This window comes from Aulonocara stuartgranti, assembly GCF_965226115.1.
Source record: "Aulonocara stuartgranti genome assembly, chromosome: 6".
In the NCBI taxonomy this organism is placed as follows: domain Eukaryota; kingdom Metazoa; phylum Chordata; class Actinopteri; order Cichliformes; family Cichlidae; genus Aulonocara; species Aulonocara stuartgranti.
The window spans coordinates 2,530,133-2,553,357 of NC_138944.1; the positions used below are offsets into that span (position 1 = coordinate 2,530,133).

General features: G+C 39.2%; 1 protein-coding gene across 11 annotated transcripts in view; it reads left to right on the forward strand.

Moving 5' to 3' along the window:
* sorcs3a (sortilin related VPS10 domain containing receptor 3a) overlaps positions 1–17,750 on the forward strand; it is a 248,206-nt gene extending 230,456 nt beyond the window's left edge. For all 11 annotated transcript variants that reach the window (XM_082537937.1, XM_082537940.1, XM_082537942.1 and 8 more), the window contains 5 exons: positions 5,842–5,973; positions 6,070–6,169; positions 9,557–9,662; positions 11,064–11,224; positions 14,065–17,750. In XM_082537937.1, coding sequence (XP_082394063.1) covers positions 5,842–5,973; positions 6,070–6,169; positions 9,557–9,662; positions 11,064–11,224; positions 14,065–14,123 — 558 coding nt within the window. In that variant the 3' untranslated portion in view covers positions 14,124–17,750. The remainder of the gene's footprint in view (positions 1–5,841; positions 5,974–6,069; positions 6,170–9,556; positions 9,663–11,063; positions 11,225–14,064) is intronic.
* Positions 17,751–23,225: the final 5,475 nt, after the last annotated feature.

Consider the following 23,225-nt stretch of genomic DNA (forward strand, 5'->3'; position numbering starts at 1 on the left):
ACACTAGTGTCTGAATTGCCACTTTTCATCTTTTCGTATTACGCCGTCAGACTTTCATATCAGGTACTTGTTTATGTGAAAGGGCTGTAGATCTGTTTATGTGTTTGCATCTGACACAAAGTTCATTTCCAGACAAACATATTGTCCAAGTGGTGACAGGAAGGGTTATTTTTCCTCCATTTTGTTATGGCTGAGGAGTCTTGGTGGAGACACAGGCCAGTCCACAACTGATGGCATTTCAACATAGTAAACAACTCCCAAACAATAAAATAGGAGATGAGGAAGAGAACAAATCGCAATTAAAGTCAAGGTCCATTTAACGGAGGTGCACCACTGCCGAATGTATCATGTCATGATTTTGCACTCTTCGCCTATAGGCTCATTTCATTTCCAGCGCTTCTGCTGTTCCTGAACGTGCGTTCAGCAATCAAGGTTATTTCAGTCCACTCTGTCTTTCCTTAGCCACCTCCCTTTCATATTCCCTTAACGTTTCTCTGCTCAGACTCATATAGTTTACAGTGTTCATCCTCCTCCATAGCTTCCCTCGAAGGTTAATGCAAGCTATCAAGCTATTGTCTCTTTATTGCTTCCCCAGAGGCGCTGATTTTCTTTTTTATCCATCTGAAGCGTGGTAAACCATCCACTCTGATGTGATACTCTCGTCATTTGAATCTGCTGTCAGTTGTGATGTTGACAATTAACTTACTTTCAAATGACTGGAATGCATATGAAGCTTTATGAGTGAAGAAAACCTTTGAAATATTAATAATAATGAAAGGTAGTACCATCTTCATCTCCAGAGGAGGAGTCCCACTGATGTCGGTGATCACCTGACCTTCATTTTCACAGCAACACAAGGCTTGAAATCTCAGATGTTTATCAACAAGAATGGAATTATATCTTTTGGTATTTCATTTTATTTATTATTTGTTTTTTAGGAGTATTTTTCCTCTCCCTGACCTGTGCACCTGGGATGGTCCATGGACAAACTTTAGACAATGTTGGGAAAGGATAATGTAAAGTCGATAGAGAGAAATGGCAGTCGACAGTAAATCTACATTTCTGGTTAATTATTTTTCTTTGATTACATTTCATCATATTCCTTTTTGCTTAGTTTCAACAAGAATTGGAAAAAGTTTGTATTTACTTCTTTCATATCCTTTTTAATAGATTCTGGTAAGAAAAAGCATCATCTATCCCTGAAATGGGCTCATGGTGCGACACCCAGTCAATTCCTGACTGATATGACATTGGTGGTTCCAGAAAGATGAATCCGACTGCTTATGAAAATTTTTCTGCTTCTTCCTGAACTGCCAGCAATTTCTTTAGGTTCAGATAGATTATTAGGTCACAATTCACTTGGTTTTAATCTAGGTGCTGTCATCAGAACAAAATGTTCATTTGTTGGAACAACCTGGAGAACATACCTGGAAAAACATGTGAGCTTCCCACCAGCCATTCTAGGTGTCATGCTAACATGCTAAGCTAAGAAAGAGAGGTTAACATTTAGTTGAAAGTTTTACTACAACAATGTTCATGCTTAGAGAGAAAGGCAACAGTAGTTAAAGAGTTGTTTTTATTGTTTTAATAATTCAAGGGCAACATCTGGGTGTCTGCATGTCTTAAATATTGTTTAAGCTACAAACACAAAATCATTTCCAAAACCCTGAAATGTCAGTAGAGATTATCTGCTTTACATTTAAACTAAAGCGTTTCACGTCAAAAACTGAAAAAGAAGTGAAAGTGTAGCAAGATAATAACTTTCAGAGTCCCTCTGGAGTTTATCTTCTTCAAATAGTATTTCTTGAAATGAACTTGCAAAATATTGCATTGTGAAATCTTCATATCAAACCAAATTGAGCCGACTTCCCTGCAGCCTGTCCTCTCTGAGGATCTCACCTCTCTTCCTGTTTACCATCCCGATTTAATTTTTGTATCCGTGATGAATTTGCAGTATATCAGATGATCCTCCAGATTTTTAAACTAAGGACAGATTGCTGTGCGAGTCAACATGGTCCAAGCGCACTGATTTTTTTTCTTTTTTTCCCCCACAGGCTATTGCCTCCTTTGTCATCCCATTCACTTTATCTCCCTCTCCACTGCCTCTTCGCCATTGCAAGACACGCCCATGGCTATCATTTGTCCACTGCTTTGTTACTCAAATAGTGATTTTTCTGCTTGATAATTGATGTGCTTTGCCTTTACCTGCTACGTTGTCCACCCCAGGCCAGAGGGAAAACATAAAAACATCAAAGGCTCTAGAATGAAGAGTGATTGCCACACGGCGCTGCCCCCATTCTTGCTTGTACTGCATAAACTGTTAAAAGCTAATGGCTTGAAAAAATAACAGAAACAGTTATTGACCCATTAAAAATGCGTTTTTGACATGGCTAGAAACTGCAGCCTCAAAGCATTTATCCAATTGTTCTCTGTAATTAATGAATACATGCTGATTGGTTAGAGGGCATTTTTGACTTGGAGGAACTGTTTAAACATCTCTGGTTACATTTAATGTAAAACAGCTGAAAACAGTGAACACTGCCCCACAAAAACTCAATTAAAACTTTGTTATCTAGAATCTTCTTTAGATACCAGAATCCTGAGTCTTACATTTACACCATCTAATAGTAGTTGTCAGCATTTCTATTAAAACGACTGCAGTCATTCTATAAACTTAACTGAGCAGAAATTGCAGAAATATCCAACTCAGACACTCTGGCATTGAACATTATGCACACTACGAACACCGTCAAGTGAAAACTCTGTTCTTTTCTGAAAAGTCATGCTTGGGAAAGTGTTTTGTGTGTCCATTTATGGGCTTGTGATAAAGGTCAACACTTTTTGTGAGTCTTTGTAGCTCTGCAGCACTATTTGTATCTCTGTCTCTCTTTCTGTGTCACTCTTGTGAAGCAGAACAGCTGTTAGGGACAATATTAGACCATGAACACGGTTATTCTGCTGTCAGTTTTCCAGAATGCTGGTGATGGTTGCCTCAAATGCTAAAGATCGCATGATGTCTGTGAACACTAATAGCAGACATGCTATTCGACTATAATATAATATAATGCTATAATGTTGAATGGCTCACACAGCCCAGACCCATCAGGGCACGGACACTGGGCCTTTGGGGATGTCAGGGTGGGTGTCTGATACCAGACACTGGCAACAATCCTTCCCTCTCCACCCGGTGGTGAAGTAGATCCGCTGTATCCTGTTGAATAATCCACAATCTTCCGCTTCCACAAAGTCAAATTGTGATTGCAGGATAAACAGGGTATTCCAGACAAAAGTTTTTCTCTGGGTCTACCCTGGGAAGACCTACCAAAGGAGGTGCTGAGGAGGTATCCTGACCAGATGCCAAATCTGGGTTTCTGTGTCACTGTAATCCTGGGAGCTGTGCTGTCTTGGGCAGTAGATAACATATCTATTTACATGGAAAACTTCACCAGAATGCAGTGGATCTGATGATTTGTTTTTGAGTGTAGCAGGGTTGCAATTGCTTACCGACTGCGGTGGTTTGGGAATGTCTTTGCCATTTGGAGGAATGAGCTTAATCTGAATGAATCTAGATGGGTAGATGGGTGTTACAGGAGAATATGGCATCAGTTTTGGCATGTCAGGACGCAATTTTCTCAGCAGAGCAATGTATTGTATTGACATGCACAAAACTATTTACTTTCCCTGTCAGTGGTTTTAATGTTGTTCCGATTCAATTCAGTTTTATTTACACAGCGCCAAATCACAACAACAGTCGCCTCAAGGAGCTTTATATTGTAAGGAAGACCCTACAATAATAGATACAGAGAAACCCAACAATCATATGACCCCCTATGAGCAAGCACTTTGGCAACAGTGGGAAGGAAAATCTCCCTTTTAACAGGAAGAAACCGACAGAACCAGGCTCAGGGAGGGGCGGGGCCTAAAGACATGCTGTTTACGGACTGAGATGCCTCTTTATTTGTTTAGTGTTTTTGAACTATGATGGGTTTAGAAAAATATAAATGGACTGGTAATTATAGAGCCCTTTGACTCAGGTGATGAGTCAAAGGGCTTTTTGAGTTGTCAGCGTAAAATAACCATTGCTGTAGTTTTCCCTCACCACCATATTAGCTTAAAACATTATACAGAGCAATTTAATGTCTGACTGACACAAACTGTAAGGGAAGAGTCAAAAGTGATATAATGGCACAAATGGTTACAAAAACAGTTTGAAGATGATCGACATCTAAACGCTTGTTAACTCTCAACCTTACGATCTGAACAAATACAACCAGTTAATTTGAGCAGAAACTCACAGGCAGGTAATTATATCTTAGTGGGAGACTGAACACGTAATTAAGTTCCATCTTAAGACTGCAAAGGAATCTTCCGATGGGTCATTACACTCAATCCTACAGTTTCTGACAATAGACATAAATGTGCAATATGTAGTGTTTCAGTGTAAAGTCAGATGAGTTTTCTTGTAATGAAACTGTTCAGCAGATAAAATGTCTTTGTGTTATCTTACAGTGTGTAGACATTCTGAGCTGCTTGGTAACTGCTACTCTTTGTAATCTAGCTGCTTTTGTCCCAGCGGGAGCGAATGCAGCAATCACACACCAAATGAAGCTAGCATTGTCTCACCTTCAACCCAAGACACATCTTCTTGAGTCTATAGCCATTTTCACACTGCAGTCGTGACATTAGACATTACCCAGTGAGGACAAATATTCAACACAGTTAAATCTGAAATGTAATGGTCTTCATGATCTCCAATACTGTCTGACGGTTAATTGTGCCAATTTCGCCAGGTTAGTGAATTCACAGTGAGTCAGCGTGCTCTGCATCCTCTGCCTAAACTGAGTAGTTACATCAGTGCGAATACACGTGACAAAGACTAACTCCTATTGCATACTCAACAACTTCGGACAACGTTACAACCAAAGCTTGAGCTGAATTTTTCACTGGTGACAGACTTTGTTACTTGATGGGAAATGATGGAAAACTCTAAAGGCTTCCAAACATTGTGGCAGATTAAAACTGTGAGGGTGGTAGAGGGTGTAGAGCAGAACAAAGGGTTCATCCAGCAGGAGAACACTTAAGAAAGATCCCAGTTCACATCTGCTGAGTTCACATTTCCCTGTTGAGGCTCCACAGCTGCAGCGCCTTAACTGGGACTGCACTGTTATGATGGAGTTTGCATACAAAGTGATGACACAGTTGGTGCCTCTGGCTATCTTTTCTCTTCATGCATAGAATATTCTGTATATTGTTAATTATATATGAATTTTCTGTAACCCTGTCTCTCAAAATGACAGACAGCCTGCATTTTGAACCAGTTTCTCCCAAAGTGTCCAACATTTTCATGTGAAAACAGTTTATGTTCATCTATTCTCATGTAAATCTTAGTCACTTCTCAAAGCTGCTTCATAATGGCTTTTAAACATACTCCACCCAAATATTCACTGCGATCTTTAACCTGTTTCGCTTCTGGCTCGTCTCATATGGCCACTTGGTCAAAATCCCCCAGCACGACATTTGTATGCACTGTTTCAAAGTGAACGGTGAATATTGTGAATAGTGAGTGAAACTAACCGTAACACTAACCCAGCAGTTAAAAGCTCCTCGTTGACAGTCTTGTGATTTACGACACTGTTTCATGCTTTCAGGATTGCATCTAATGCTGCGGCTCTCTTAGCAGAGGACACTTTGTGTGTATCCCCGAGACTCCGGAAGCTTTAACAAAACTACTGCGTTTGAAGTCCCGTCAATGACTTTAAGCCTTATGAAGCCGTAAAGCTTTTGTTATTTTCACAGTATCACACAGTGATGGCAAATAAAAACATTTCTATCTTGTGACAGGTGGCCGAATTCCCAGAGGAGCAGCTCCTGGTAGCGGTGTTCCCCGGAGTGCCAACAGCTGCTGAGCTCTTCCTGTTGCCTTATAAGAACCAATCAGAGGGCAAGAAAAAGAGTGAGGAAGCTCTGGAGCGGGTATGGGTGTCTCTAAGTGAAATTCACGAGGAGTTCAAATTCCTCCAACTTGATTATTGTGCCTACAAAACGGTGACTTGTTGTGTACTTTAACAGGCTTCTGACACAATTGTAAGTGCACTGAACCAAAACCTGGTGGAGTTCGAGCTGAAGCCCGGTGTGAGGGTGATCGTTTACAACACACAGTTAACACTGGGTAAGAAACATTTGCTGTCATTGCTTTTAATTTTGCCATCAAGTCATCATCTATAATATTAACTTCCGGGGGTAATGTAATTATGGCCTGCATGTTCCATTTTTCATTTTCATGTGCAGAGAAACAGAAGTGTAATAACTATGTTTTGACAACAAGAATTTTTCTTTGGTCCACCAATTAAAATTCCTGTCAGACCTCGTCTATCCCAGGCGAAAGAACACAGACGAGGATAGGAGGGGTTCGGTTTTAAGTGGAGCTCCTTGAGAAGAGGGATCTTTTATGCCTGCCATCAAAAGCTGAACATCTGTTCTATTTCTTTTACAGCCATCCAACCACAAAATGAGTGTTACACTGAGTATAATTATGTTGATTATTTAGTCCTTGAGAAAGAACACTGTACAATTTCAGGGCAGACTTTGGAATCATTCAAGAAGTCATCAGCAGTGTTTTGCGGGAAGGCTGGTTGACATTAGAGACCCTCAAATGCTCTCGTGTCAAATCAGCGCTGATTCACGGAGACACAGTAATTGTAAATAACATGGCTAGACTGGAAACCTCTACTTTTTTATTGGTTTGGAGCTCGGTACTGCTCAGCAGCTCCTGTGTCCCGCTGCTGGACAGGTCTTACCTTATATTCACTGCTTGGCTGGTTTCATTAGGTGCACAGTCTCTGGAGGCACACAGCCATGAGTTGTCTGCAGCTCAAAGCGATGGGTATTAACAGCCTGGCATGTAGTGCTCTGTGACGTTTTGTGGTGTGCTGCACTCTAATGACATTGAAGGTGTACCCAGCTGGATCCCTCTTTATATTTCACCTCCCAAGAAAAGGTCTAAAAAGCCTTCAAGCTGCTTGAGAAAGGTCATCGGCACGCGCGCCTCCATCTCTTAGCTGAGGGCTCACGTAGCGCTAAACCCGTCACAGAAAAGCATCGGGCTTTTTCTTCAGCGACAGACATTAATGCACTCTTCAAAATAATGGGAGAAATTTAGGGTTTGTGCCTTATGAGCGAAACCGTGACATTAATCACACTGAACACTTGTTTGGTTCGGTACTTTTTTGAATGAATGTTGGCGCATTTAACTGTTTTACATTCACCTGAAATCTTTGGATTTCCTGCTACTGTCAGTTTGTTTTGCCCATCAGCAGAAAGTGTAATTTCACGCTACAACACCTTACAGTGTTTCATATCTTAAAGATAAAAATATAATCTGGGGAGTCATTATTGTTCTGGATATACAGTATACTACAGTGTACGGGGTACAAGTATAAAGAAAATACGTTTTTGACCCTTTAACATCTAACAGGTCACAGGCAACACGCAGAGCATCTGTCCTTTTTATAGAATTTACACATATTTGGAACATCTGACGCAAAGGTTTCTATCAGAAATGATGTTGTGGAAAAATGTGTTATTGTAAGGTAACATCTTCCAGGTCTGATATGTAGCCCAGCCCTAACCCCGGTGACCTGCAGGATTTTTAAAGGTTCGCTTCATTCAAACTAGAAGCAGAGAAAAAGATAAATCAATAATGGATGTGACTACTCTTTGCTTTTGAAGAGGTGCCTGTTTTCTTTGTTGCACATACTTTTTCAAGGTACTCTACCTGTAGGTGCTACCACAGTGCCAGGAGCTATTTCAGGTGTATCTGTTGTCAGAAGTGAGTCTCGTTCATTTTTTCCATTCTGACAAAACTTTGCATTGTTTCTCATGCAGAATGAAGTCACTGTAGTATTTTTGGAAACCCAGAAAATCTCGCTGTAACAGCCAACCAATAGCTAGAATCTAGCATTATATCCTCCCGAGAACCAGCCCATTCATTTATGTCCTCTGAAATGGACATTTGTTTTTGCTCTATATCTTTTGACTAAGTCCTGATGCACTGAATAGAGGAAATCCTGGACTTTCCATTGGTATCTCATGTGTCTGGGTGTTAGCAACAGGAAGAAGCAGGTTCAATGGGAAGATTATTTTCTTCCTCGGTTCTCAGGAAGATATACACACATTATAATACATTCCCCGGAGGTCCTGTGATCTTTCCTACTTTATGACTTCCATCCATTTCAGGAGTGAGTGAAACCTGCAGGCTTTAAAAGGCTTCCAGTTGCATAGAAGTGAGGATGCACATTTCTATAAAGACCAGTTCCTTGATTAAAGTCACAATAAGTACAACGTGGAATCCATTTTATTAATTATAGCTATTAATACTCGTACGCATAATTGTCTATTAATTACAGTCAATTATAATTGGAGAATAACCCAGGATATCCTCACTGGTCATCGGGCAATGAGTGAGCAGTATCTCCTGGAATTCGATCCACCTATATTGTTTCTGCCTCTGTATGTCAAAGTGGGCTTTTACAGCTTGAGCTGCCCACGGACTGCCATGATAAGTTTGCCGTCCACTCCTGATTGTCCCTGACATCAGGACAAGTCAGTCTCAGGGAGAATCTCAGCCGCTACTCTTTATGGCACAAAGTAAAATACTTTTTTTTTCTACAACAGTTGAAATATTTTTAACTCAGCTGGATGTGCAGTCACCTCAGTTTGTGGGGCCTTTGTAGGTAAACACACATTAGAGCTCCGATCAGCATGAAACTGTACCGGTTCCATCAAGTGTTTGTCAGTTATGGACTTGGATGAGAAATTTGAAGGTGCAGCCATAAGAACAGCACAAACTTAACTATAACTTCTGAGTTTGAATTCTAGGGTCTGAAGAAAACGAAGCACTTCTTCTTCCTGTCTTATTAAGATAATATGTAGTTGTGATGGGGAAAATAGCAGCAATAACAACATATAACAGCAAATAAAATGAATAACTCCACTTTCAACACCTCTGACGTAACCTCCCAGGTCAGAGATTTAGTTAGCCATCGTTAGCCAGAGCTCATGTGTACTGTATTCTTTTTAGCTGTTCCTCCATGGAGGAAAAATCGTTTAAAAAAAGTGAATTCTTGCTGATATGTTGACTGCCAGTTCCAATTATTTAAAGATCTTACACTTAGAGTTTAATAAAAAAAAAATATTGCTAATACAGGAAATGAGGAAAACGCTTTTGACTGAGCTGAACTTTCAAACTTTGAAACCTCAGAAGTTCTTTACTTTTTCAAATCTGGCGTCTTTATGATGAAACTGCTCAAGATGTTGATAAACTGAGATCATTTATGCATTCATACAAACATTTGTTCTTGTTTTAGCATTAGCATTTAGCCACATCTGGTTGACTTGTAATATAAATCTAACTGTACTTTTGTCTGTTGTTGGTTTTAATGAATCAAATTTCTATTTTTATTTCTATTCTGTCTCATTTGTCAACTGTTGATTAACGTTATGTTGTTTTTATTTTGACTGTCTAATGTCATCTCTGTGCACCTTCCTGCTCCCACAGCACCTTTAGTGGACTCGAGCCCCAGACACAGCAGCTCAGCGATGCTTATGCTCCTGTCAGTTGTGTTTCTTGGCCTCGCGGTGTTTCTCATCTACAAATTCAAGAGGTGCAAATCTTTCTGATTTCTTCCACCTGCTGTAGGGCCCCACTATATAACTATTACTCTGTTCTTCATTATTGATGATAGCAGATGAGCCCTGTCTAGACCAATCTATTATAGTCATATTTGGTATTTTCAATTGATAGATCACTCTGGAGTTGTCACTCATACTTGTGAGATTCCAGTGCATGAGGCGTGTGCAGCAATCAGTCACAAAATTCAGGGAAAACGAGCAGTAAATGGTTTAATATGCAGCTTCTCTGCCTTGGATCTTATTTGCTGAATAAATTATTCATACTCAAAATTATTCTTTTGAAAAGTCTGAGGGAAATGGAAAAGCTGTCATTAATTATGGATATGAAGTTTTTCCCATTAGTCTAAAGAGGATGCATTTTTCAAGAAATCTTACAGTTGACAAAACAGAGCAATTAATAACCCAAATGTATAGTAATTGCAAATAAATTGGATAATGTCTAAATAAAGATCTATATTAGGCGGTATAAATGCAGATGAGAAAAGAAACCAGTGTTACTGTAATTTGTCTATAAATTAGGCACTCGAGTGTAATTACAGTCAAGGCAAGTTTACAGTTTGTCAGCACCAAGAAACAGAATCATCTTTGAAAAAGTAGCTCAGTGCAACAGTCTGTCAGACTTCTTAAAAACCCACATTTTTAACTCGAAAGAAAAATAATTTTCATTTTTCTAAAAAATGTTGATCCTGCCAAAACATCACAGCTGGAAGCAGTGAGACAACAGAGCAGGCAATTCACATTTAGCACAGACGGTTCAAACTTATTCATCCCAAAGCTTACTCTGTGCAAAAGAGTCAATAAAGACAAACTGGATAATCAAACCAGTTAAAATTATATTAAAGGTGTGCCCATTGATTCATATTATATAAGAAAAAACTACCTTTGAAGATGTCAGCTGTCAGTGAACTTCAAAGCTACAGGGAATGAAATAACCAGCAAAAATATATAGCATCGAAATATTGATTATTTAAAGGTTAACCAAAACTAGGACCAGAGTTGTTTTCTCCTTTGATCTGATGAATTCTGTAGTTACACATGTTATAGTTATGCTGACCTTTATTTGCCTCACCTGCTGAAGTTAACTGGCCTGAGAGAAAAAAGAAACCCTGCAAGGAAGCAAGTAATAAAGGTCAGGACAAACTCGGTGAGAGCAGCTTGATGTGTAGAGGCTGATGTAGATGAGGCTGCAAAATCAAATAATTTATTCATAAAGTCGTGTTCTCGGTTGTAATTTACTAATGAATGTAAACTTGGGACTGCGGTTACATAGCCTTAGAAACACAACAACCCCACTGTGTGCATGCACAAACACCGCACCTGCACGTGAGATGGTTATCTAACATTTGTTGATCTTGTTTTCTGTAAATCCTCAGAAAAATACCTTGGATCAACATATATGCTGAGGTTAACCAGGAGAAAGAGCAAGAGATGATCGGCTCGGTCGGCCAAGGCGACAGCACGCCGAAAATTACTCTGAGTGAGTTCTCCACATCCAAAGAACTCATGGAGAAGGAGCTGGATGCCAGGGTCAAAAGTAAGTACCTGCTGAGAGTAGGGACAGGCGTTTCAAGCAAATACACTTCAATATTTTTTTGGGTTCTAGACGCGTTGCTGCCACCTTAAGTAGTAGTCATGGTGTTGGTGGGTTACTCTATTCACCTGCTGTAGAAATAAGAGAAAATCCATGAACAGGAAATGGCCACATAGATGATTTAACTAACTCACACTTTAAAGGCATGTAGATATCCAGAGACAAATAGAAGGCATCCATATACATATGAATGTATGCGATGCACTATATACTGCATAATCTCATCTGTGTGAATATCAGCACTATGTGTCTTTGCGACGAATCAAGTCATGATTAAGACATTTTCAAAAATATAATACATGGAGCACAATGAAATCTGGATCTCAGTGACTTTGTCGTGGTCCAGCAAGGTCTGTGTCACTGCTACATTGTATTTTAGGACATTTAAAACATGCACTGTCCACTGTTTGGAAACTCGGATATTCCCTATACCGAGGTTTCAGACATGCCAAAACTTGCCAGGGCATGTAAAGATGGAATTTCAGGGACAAACTTTCTTTTGTCGATGGCTTTATAGCAAAAGTCAACATGATAATGTGTAGGATAACTGTGCGTAGAATCACCTCCTGGGGATAATTTACATACTGAATCTGAATCGTCTTTTAAACAGAAATCCAGCAAATGAATCTCCTTTTTACCATTTTTGAATTATTCACAGAGGAGGAAATCCTTAGAGTAGACAAAGCCCGTGAAAGGGTTTTAGAGGGTAAGGAAAGATTCCAGTGACACCCACAGTACTGGGAATAATGACTAAATAATAAAACCAACATGTTTAGCATGTGGCTGCAGGACTCCATCAAACACAGAGGGAGTGGCCTAATCATTCCTCATTCAGTCACAGTTTGACTTCAATTTAAAAAGAGACATTCATTCATTCATATTTCATTACATGATAAAAAAAACAATAGGTTTGATAAGCTAATTGCTGCCCACTCTGACTGTATATAACAGAGTGGATTTTCTATTGTTACCAGTAGAAATGTACCACTTCTGGCAGCTGCAGACCCAGGATTGATTTGGCTCTGAGATAGTTTAAAAGACAGATTAAGTTCCTGCACTTTCACAGTTCTGGAGAGCTGACTGCTTCTGACCTGTGTGTTGAAATTCAGAGGAGCTGTCGAGAATGGAAACTCACACATTAGTGAAACCCTCAAGCAGCGAGGCCGTGAGTGTGCTGCTTCATTTCAGCAGAATATTTTTATCCAGGTCAATGTCTGATTGTTACTTTTTTTTTCTTTTTACATGTGATCTGTATTCCTGCACGAGAGTACTTTCAGTTTCTCCATAACTCATGTAGCACCTCGAGTCAGTGGACGGGGACGCACAGTAAAGTGTAACAAAACAACAATAAGTGTAAGAATAAGAGTTAAACAACATATTTACGAAACACTAATCAAATTACTACCATCTGATTCCACGTTTGAAGCAACAATGGTACATTGTTGTTTTTCTCTTAAATTAAAGGTACCATGTGGCTGCCGATGGGCCTGATATCCACTTACAAGAACATTATACTGCCACTGTTTTATCGAAATTTAAAGCAGATGTCCTCCTATGTGGATCTCATTTCTCTCAGAAACGAAACTCAGGTAAAAAAGAAAAAAGAAAATCATGTAATTCTTTGTTTTTACATTCATCAGGTCCCAATCAGCCCAAATAGCAAAGAGAAATTAAAAATGCATGCATTCATGAAAGAGTTCGGGTCTTAGGAGGTCAAATTCGAGCAGGTGCTCAGCACTACATGCATTTAGTGCAACAGAAAGTGTATCAAATCATCCCTGCCTGCCATCACAGGACAAGGATATTTAACCTCCTAGGACCCGTCGTCCACATATGTGGACATCACATTTTGGGTTATTTAGACCAAAATACTCAATTTTGCTCTACATGGGCCTGATATCCACTTACGAGGACATTATACTGCCACTGTTCTATCAAAATTTTAAATGAATATCCTCATATATGGCTCTTAGTTTTCTTAAAAACAAAAATAAGGTTAAAAAAATCTGGTAATTCTTTGTTTTTACATTCATCAGGCCCCAATATGCCCAAATATCAAAGAGAAATTAAAAATGCATGCCATGGAAGAGTTCGGGTCTTAGGAGGTTAACGAAATGTATTTCACAACGAATAAACGCTGCTTTTTATTTGCACATTTCTGCAGACGTCCTTGAAGTTGCTGATTGATTTGTGCTATATGCCAGAGTAAATTAACAGCTATTCTTGTGTTTCTCACGTAAATGGCCTGTATTTGTATAGCGCTTTTACTAGTCCCTAAGGACCCCAAAGCACTTCACACATCCAGTCATCCACCCATTCACATTCACACACTGGTGATGGCAGCTATGCCACAGCCAGTGGCACCACCAGTAGGCAACAGGTGAAGTGTCTTGCCCAAGAACACAACAACCGAGACTGTTCAAGCCGGGGCTCGAACCGGCAACCTTCCAATTACAAGGCGAACTCCTAACTCTTGAGCCACGATCGCCCAACACAAATGGGGTAGACGTCCAGACTTTCGATATTTGGTTCTAAACTTCCTCACCGAGCATGTTCCAATTAATTGGACCAAACATATCATAACAAAAGCTGGCATATTTTTCATAATGGGTCAATTTCAAATTCCAACGCGTCTTAATAGCTTCAGAGCCTTTGAATGGAAATTAAGTACAAGGAGTCAATGTCAAAGAAGCTATTTGTTTTATAGTCATTAAAGCTCTGAATTAACTGTCTTTGTTCTTGGCTTTTTTTTCCCCTCTTTCATTTCCTTTATTTATACTCAGGGGGAGTCGGAAATGCCTGCGAGAGCACAAGGGAGATTCCAAACTGTACTAGTGTGTAAAACTGGTGGAGCAGCGCTTCATGTACAGAGCAAAGTATTTCAGTGTCGGGGTTTTTTTTTGTTTTGTAATTCTCAACACAACTGATGTTAATAGTTTTCTAAGGGACCTCATTTATACAGACTTGCATGGATGTCTCATTCAACAACATCCATGCAGTTAATGTCAATTTACTCAATGAGATCATTGTAATTACTGACAAAACATATTCAGTTTTGTGGATGTATAAGCTACATAGCAGCATTCATTTGCAAAGTGAAATATCTTTCGTGGAAATCTATCAAAAGTTATGTACATTTCTTAAGGCGTTTGCTTTGAAAATCATTTCTGCCTATATATAGACTATAATGTCGGAGTCTTCAATCAAACAGGGAATATTATTGAAATGTACAATACTGTCATCTGTTCTGTTAAATGTATATATTATTACTTTCTACATGCTCGTAGTCTGAGTACCATGGCGGCAACAGAAGATCTGACGATGGTCTTTTTTTCTGAAAGTGTGTTTAAAAAGTCAAACATTACTTAAAGAAACCGATTTCCTTTGCTAAGGTCCTTAACTTGTGCATGTTCTTTCTGAGGACACAATTTCTGTGTTGTAGATAAGCAGGTGTTGTAAATAGTTATTTTCTAATCATGTGTCAAAAGACCCCAGTTGATTCTGCTGATTCTGTTTTGCTCTCATTTTCTTCAGTCAAGTGTTGGCTGAAATGAACCTGATAGAAAGGATTTATCTGTTAATGCAGGTAGAGCTGCATCGGCATAGTGCAGATGTCCCTCATGTTCTCTGAAAATAAAGTTAAAAGGATCATCCTCAACAGGATCATTTTCAGGATATTTGCATTTTCAGTACAGATATACAATAGACTGTCATTAAACTCTCTGAACCAAACATTTGCAACCAGAGCCCGACTCATTTGTTGGTCGGCCAATGCTGGCTATTTATCGATCTATCGATATTGGCATTTACAACAGCCGATAAATGAAGTTTAAAAGCTACGAAACAAGAGAAACATCCTTCAGACGTGCTGTTGTTATGACGTTTGTCCACCAGAGGGCACTCTGCAGGTTCCCTGCTGGGAACCACAAACGCAATAACCAGCTGGTCCGAGCAAAGTCGGGCAGAGTGTGAGCTCGTAAATAACTACAAATGTCAGGGAAATCTGTATATCCCATGTTTGAATCACCAAACATCTGTAGCAGTATTGGCCTTAAACGTCCCATTACAGTCCGGTTCTATTTGCAAGTGAGTCTGTGGCTCTCACTGTTCAGATTTGGCTTCGATACTAATGTTGAATCACTTTGGAAAAAAATGTATCTATTGTGGTGACCAGTGATCAAATTCACAATTTCAACTCATTGGGGAAAAACATGGTGTTTATTTTAAGTAGGCTTACAGTTGGGTTGTGGTTTCTGCTTCTTCTTTGGTTTGTGGCAGTTTCCAATGGAGCTCATGCCAATATTATTATTTGTAATGTCCTGCAATTCTTTTCAGTCATGGTGGTGCTGGCCGCTCATCTGGCCAATCCACCTCATTGGTCCAGATTCAACAGTAATAGGATGTATTGTTCTAAAACAGTTATGGTGCCTAGTGGGTAACTTCATACGACAAGTCCTTGATTTATCCACTAACACCACCGAGTGGTTGACATGGGTTTAAATCAGGACTGGTTATGATAAAATACTAGGAATGAATGGTGTTATACATTTCAAATTGTGTCTTCATTCTCTTCAAAGGACTGCTGTGTGAAGTCTTGTTTTTTTGTACCTTGCCAGAGCAGCATAATCAACATGGTGATGCCAACTAATGATGACAAAACATATATGGTGGTAATAAGTAGTTTAATTAAGTCAATGAAATTTTCTCTGCCTAGACTCTTCAGCCTGAACTACTTTTTAAGATTTCATTCTCAAAAACCAAGTCCATCTTCAGTCAGTAACAGTTCCACTACTGTAAGGCCAAAGTGAAGACGTTTGGGCTTTTTTGGACATGAGAACTTTGAGATACAGGAAACCTGTCTGTGCACATAACCAGACCAGAGTAAGACTGGTGAACTGGAAAATTTGCTTGTAAATTAAATTAGCCTTATAGCAATGAGTCGCATCGATGTTATTGAACTTGTTAAAAGAAAGTTCTGAACTGCAAATCTGATGCAGCACGATTGAAGTGAAAGAGTCCTACATTCATTTTAATCACAGTAACTCGATGCAGTCCAGGACACACCTGGGCCTCCAAGATGGTTTCAAGTAATGTGTACAATGTGAAAAGGTAAATCACTTATTAGCTCACAGTTTTTGGATTCCAATATCATGTTCTCCCATTATTTTCAGTTGTCATAGCTTCAACTTCACATATTTTTTTCCATGTATGCTATCAAACCCAACTTTAAGCCTACAAAGTGCTTTTGCTGTTCATTAGGATTAGATAAGCTAATGAGTCCATGTTCTACAGAGTGTGTTACCAGCATCTTTGGTGCTCATTGTGGCACAATTTTTACACCACTCAAAATGTGCAACTACTGCTATTCTAACAATGTGACAAAACCAGAACATTGTCTTCAACTGTGCCTGGAACAGTATGCATTTATTTAATGAATCCACAGTGTACAAACAGAGCTCCCCTGGCTGCCATTAGCCTCCATTCACAAACCAACGCTCCAGTCTCTGCTTTGCATCTAGTTTGAAATGAGTGAACACCGTCCTCCCAGCATGCAACTTCCCCCAGCTCTGCATTCTCCAGGCCTGCAAAAGCCAAGTGGCCTCGACTTGACTCCCGTTGCTCTCCCAGTATCCAGCATTGTTGATAATGAGAGAAAGCTGGACAGCTCAGGGGAGGGTGCCACATGCAGAGGTTTCCTGCAGTGCTCAGCTCAAGCAAACAGCAGTTCCAGGAGAAGCGAAAGGCTGCAAAAAGATATAGGCTGTCACATCACATATGCATTACCTGCAACAGAGTGCTCTCATCTCAAACCAAACAGCCAAGCCAAGCCTTGTTAATACAGACAGAACACACATTGAACAAAGATTGTTCTAGAGCTTTGTTGTATTCAACACATGCCATAAGCAAAGGATTGTTTGCTTGGCTGGATTTTGTTTGGGTAAAGGCTTTGATGGTGGCACTTTGTTCTGATTCTTATTAGAAAAGCAGAATTAGGGGGGACAGAAAAAGAAATCAAAAAGTTTCTCCATCCTTAACTACACATGGATATTGTCTTTGTTTTCTGTTGTTTTTCTCTCTCTTGGACCCTTTGAAATTGTGAAGAATGTACAATGAACATAGTACACTGGCTGTCCATAAAAGTTTGCAAAGAACAAATGCTTCAAAATGTGGTGCTTTATCTGCACCAGCACATTGGAAGTGCCACTAGTAAAAGAAAGGACTTTGATCACTGGAAACTTCTGTCTCATCTGATATCTTAAATGCCACATTATACCGTAAGCACCAGACAAATCCATACTTGAACCATAAAAGAGATCCTTTGCATTTGTGATTTTTCAGAAGGCAAAAGCATTGTAATGTTCTTCAGTGCACAAAAATCTACAATGCATGCATCATCAGTAATGTTCTGTTTCATCTTGATTTCGATATTTCTACGGTAAAGAAACTGTCATTTTGAAATTGTTTCAAATAAATGTATTTTTGTACATCAGTGCATTCATTCTCTGGATGATGAATTTCTTGTGAACCCAAGGGTGCAAAGAAAATGATGTTCGCTGAGCATTACACTGTTTGCCTGATGACTCAACCAACCTCCAGTGCAGAAGCACAAAGCGAAGTCGGAAAAGCACCAGCAGTGTTGTCGGCCTTGTGTCTGGCCTGCAACCGCGGTCAGTGTCACCAAACCGTCACGGCACGGTGTCAGCTCTCACAGTCTGTCCAACTAATGGAATAAACACACTGCTACAGTGAGGAAAAATGCACAGAGAGAACAGCTCGAGCACATTGTTTGCAGTAATAAAAAAGATGGATGCAATGAAAAACACTTTAAATGTAATCAGGTTTTACTGCATGCCTCTATTGCATATGTAGATGTGCAACAGTGGCTGAACAAACTCCAAAAAGCTAAGCCAGTGAGCCAAAGTAGAACTGCTGGAAGTCCAAATATTTAACAGAACCCCTAAAACCTGAGAATCACGTTGATGAACTTCGTAAAATGCTTTGACAGATGAAATAGTGTGATGAATGTGCCATTAGATTCCAAAAGCAAAATATTTTTGGTTCATAGGGCTTCTTTTTTATTTACCCCTAACACGGGAAGTTCATTTTAATTCTGCATTGTCACTGACAATCAAAACAGGAAGTCACATGGCCCGTTTGCTACATGATTGGAAATAAAACAGAAACCAAACATAAGAAACTTGCAAAACATTTTATTGAACTTTTATTTTACCTTTGCTTATGTTCCCATCGTCCATTAAACCCCACCAGACCTTCTAACCATAGCTTTAGCTCTCACCGAGGTCTGGACCTGTATCAAGATAATGAAAATTGGCACAAATCAATATGTGACACTCTATATGGGAATTCTAAGGGAAGTCACAGCCCACACTACGGTGCCTCTCTGTGGGTTGTTTTTAGGTTTTTTAAAAACAACCCACAGAACCAAGCTCAGTTAAAATCCTGAGCCTGGTTCTGCTGGAGGTTTCTTCCTGTTAAAAGGGAGTTTTTCCTTCCCACTGTCGTCAAAGTGCTTGCTCATAGGGGGTCATATGATTGTTGGGTTTTTCTCTGTATGGATTATTGTAGGGTCTACCTTACAATATAAAGCACCTTGAGGTGACTGTTGATGTGATTTGGCGCTGTGTAAATAAAATTGAATTGACATTTTTAAGGGGTTAGGTTAAAACATGACTCATTGAGTTGGGCACTAGTAGTGAATCAGAGGCACAACAGGGAAGAGCCACTGAAGAAGCACGTTTTTCCCTGCATGCTATTTAAATTTCAAGTGAAAGAATTATTTTTTTGTTATTTTGTTCTACACATTTCATTTTTATACACTTAACACACATATTGCATATTTCCACACAGTTGGTCCCACACAAAATAAAGCCCTTTACAGTTTTATGGGTTTTTTAGTGTAAATGGCTGTATTATAGGACCGTGTCTGCTGTAAAGTGTAGACTTTTCTGTTGGACATTGGAGCACAGATGCTACACCTTATGTTGCAGTAAGAGAAACATTTATGAGCCTCACTAATTTCTAAACCTGCTTATGTCAGACATTAAAACAAGAGTAATTACTACAGTGAGCTTTTCTTTCAAGCGATGCTTATTTAATCCACAAAACCATTACAAGTTAATCAAAAATAATTATTTGAAATAACTAAAAAAAAATAATTCTAAAAATACTTAAAAATATATTAAGTTTACAGAGTTTAATCTATTTAATTACAGTGAGCTTTTGGGTTTTCTGTGTGGAACTTCAGGTTCTGTTCCATAATTAAGAAATCCTCATTTAAAATTGCTTGAACATTTTTAAGGATTCAGAGAGTTAAAACTCCAGCCTTCCAACTTCCTTAACCAAATTTTGTGTTTCTGATTCACACATGGAAAGACTGCTGTGGAATAAATTTATCAGTTTATTCAATATTTTCTTTCCACTGGTGGTGATGTGAAAAACATAACTTTTTTCCTAATATAAATCTGAATCTTAAAATAAGAACAAAAACTTATTAATGGCCCTGACAGCTGCAGTAGCCAGATGGCCCCACTCCGTGCATTAGCAAAGGAAGGATGTGTTGCTTTTTGTTTGGTGATTATTAAAAGGTTCACAGCCCGAGCTGCCCAATAAATTATTTTTGTGCCACTACTCGTTTCCCTAATTCTCTGCAACAGAAAGCATGCTGGCCACATTAATGGGATCTATACAAGGTTAGAACAAACTAGAATTACATTTTAAATCCTAATAAAATGAATCCAGTCAGAGCAGATTTTAAATAGTGTTAAACTACATCTATTTCTAAGTTATATTTATGAATGAATCTAAGCTTGCTGCTGTGGTAATATAAAATTCTGTGAAAAAAAAAAAAGACCACAGCTAAAGTTCTGGTGCCGTTTTATCATCAACACAAGAACAAGAGCTTTCTGGGACCAGTTTGTCCCACAAAGTTTTATCCTTCCAGAAATGAACTGTTCATCTATTTTTTATTTTCAAAGAAATGATGAATTAAAAACCTTCTTTAACTTAAAGAAGTTCAATAATTTTTCCCCCCTAACTTTCTTAAATTAATCTATTGGCGTCTCTTTCTAGTGCCGATTATGAACGGCACTAGAAAGGCACTATATATATATATATATATATATATATATATATATATATATATATATATATATATATATATATATATATATATATATATATATAAATAAAACAAAAAAAACAAAAAACACCCAGCCCGCCCCTGCGGGCGGTTTATCCTTCAAGCTCGGGTCCTCTACCAGAGGCCTGGGAGCTTGAGGGTCCTGCGCAGTATCTTAGCTGTTCCCAGGACTGCGCTCTTCTGGACAGAGATCTCCGATGTTGTTCCCGGGATCTGCTGGAGCCACTCGCCTATCTTGGGAGTCACCGCACCTAGTGCTCCGATTACCACGGGGACCACCGTTACCTTCACCCTCCACATCCTCTCGAGCTCTTCTCTGAGCCCTTGGTATTTCTCCAGCTTCTCGTGTTCCTTCTTCCTGATATTGCTGTCATTGGGAACCGCTACATCGATCACTACGGCCGTCTTCTTCTGTTTGTCTACCACCACTATGTCCGGTTGGTTAGCCACCACCATTTTGTCCGTCTGTATCTGGAAGTCCCACAGGATCTTAGCTCGGTCATTCTCCACCACCCTTGGGGGCGTCTCCCATTTTGACCTCGGGACTTCCAGGTTATACTCGGCACAGATGTTCCTGTATACTATGCCGGCCACTTGGTTATGGCGTTCCATGTATGCCTTGCCTGCTAGCATCTTGCACCCTGCTGTTATGTGCTGGATTGTCTCTGGGGCATCTTTACACAGCCTGCACCTGGGGTCTTGCCTTGTGTGATAGGGGCTACACGAATAGGATGAGGGACCTATGGAGATCTCTCTCTCTCTCTCTCTCTCTCTCTCTCTCTCTCTCTCTCTCTCTCTCTCTATATATATATATATATATATCTAGATAGATATATATATCTATCTAGATATATATATCTATCTATCTATCTATCTCGTCTCTCAGTTGTCATCAATGGCAAAAGCAGGACACATTTCCTTCACATTTCAGCAACTTTAAGGGCTCACTGGTCAACGTAAGTATTAAAATGATGAGCAGAAATTTGTTCCTGGATGTTATGGTGACCTAAAAATGAGCTCAAAGAAAAGTGAGCTGGTGAGCAGCATGTGAACGGTTTGACAGAAAGTACCAAAAACTACTGAGTAAGTTACTGTTGTGCATTATTGTTACCACGTGAGCCAGTCTGAGTGTAAGAACTGTCAGATTTTACCTATTTAAAAACGCATCATGCAGAGGTGGCTGAGACAGAATAAAACAGAGCCAGCCTCCACAGCTCCCAAGCAGCCACACAAACGACTTGTTCAAAGTGATATATGTTGTTTAAAAGTTAAAGAAGCTGCTGGAGTTGAAATCTGCTTCAGGGTGAGTAACGACTGGAATAACAAATAAATGTATCTAAAGAATTATGACGAAGATAAAATAAGAAAAATAAATAAAAATATAACAACTTCATAATTATACTATTCGAATCTTTGATGACAAAACAAAGACTCCACGGTGTTCCCTCCTGCACCGTATCAAAAGAAGTCCTGAAGCTTTAGTGTTATTAGGTGTCATAAAACAGAGGAGCCATCACTGCTTGTCAATGCAATACAGAAAACACTGGTCATGCGTCTGACCCGTCTACTGAAAGGTTAAAAAAAAGAAAGATTTGTTCTACAATATAAAAGCAAAGTAAGATAGCACAGTGTTGTCTCACACAGATACTGTGACAGTTAAATGGAGGAGGTCTAAAGTGGTACAAAAGTGGTAAAAAAAGCACAAAAGCAATGATCAAGTTCTTCTGTTTGGAGAAAATATCGGCCTGCATTGCACCTTTCATGAACATGTCAGCAAGTGTCGAAAAATACTTCATGTCTATGATTATGTTGTTTTGAAGAATGAGAGGATGCGGCAAAACTTCAGCTGCCGATAGACTCTGTCAAACTGACAAAGATATAAAACTGCTCCATTAACTGTGTTAATCCAATTATATTTAATTTTTTTTTATTATGTTTTATTTATTTACCTCACAAAGGTCGCCTCGAGGTTCTTTATAATGTAGGGTAGACACTTTAATATTAGAGAGGAAAATCCTACCAATCAGACAATCTTAGAGATAGCAGGAAGGAAGAATTCCTTTTTAACAGGAAATGCCTCCAGACTGAGCCCTGGGAGAGGGAGCGCTCTGCCATGATTGGTTTGGGGTGACAGGGAAAGAAAGGAGCAGGCTCCACATTCTGGTTGAATAAAAATGTTTTATATTTTTGCTTACTAGGAAAAGAAAATAGAAAATTATACAAAGCACAAAAAGCTCTTTATAAACATACATTTATTTTAATTATCTGCTATAAGAAAATCTTTCATGTAAAAGAAATCGCAGTGAGACTTTTTCCTAAATAAAGGTTAAATGAATGAAACAAGAGGATGAGCGTGGACTCTGTGTGGGCCGGAGGTCCCATCGCTCTCATTGCTGGGTCATTACTGTCAGTCTTCCAATTAAAGTTGGTGACTGATGAACCCAGAGAACTAAGTAACTTTAAAGGCAATCACAGCTGTGTTTTCTCAGGCATAAGGGATGGTAGCAAACGAAAGCATACAAAATTAAGCCACGACTTTAAAACCACTGCAAAGAAATGTTCTGCTGCTTTGACACATCCTGTCACACTGTAACATCACTCAAGAATAAAAGGCCAAGGCACAGATTTTAACTTATTGAGGATATGTTGGAACATATCCTGAGAGCTTTTTGTGCTTTGTATAATTTTCTATTTTCTTTTCCTAGTAAGCAAAAATCTAAAACATTTTTATTCAACCAGAATGCGGAGGCTGCTCCTTTCTTTCCCTGTCACCCCAAACCAATC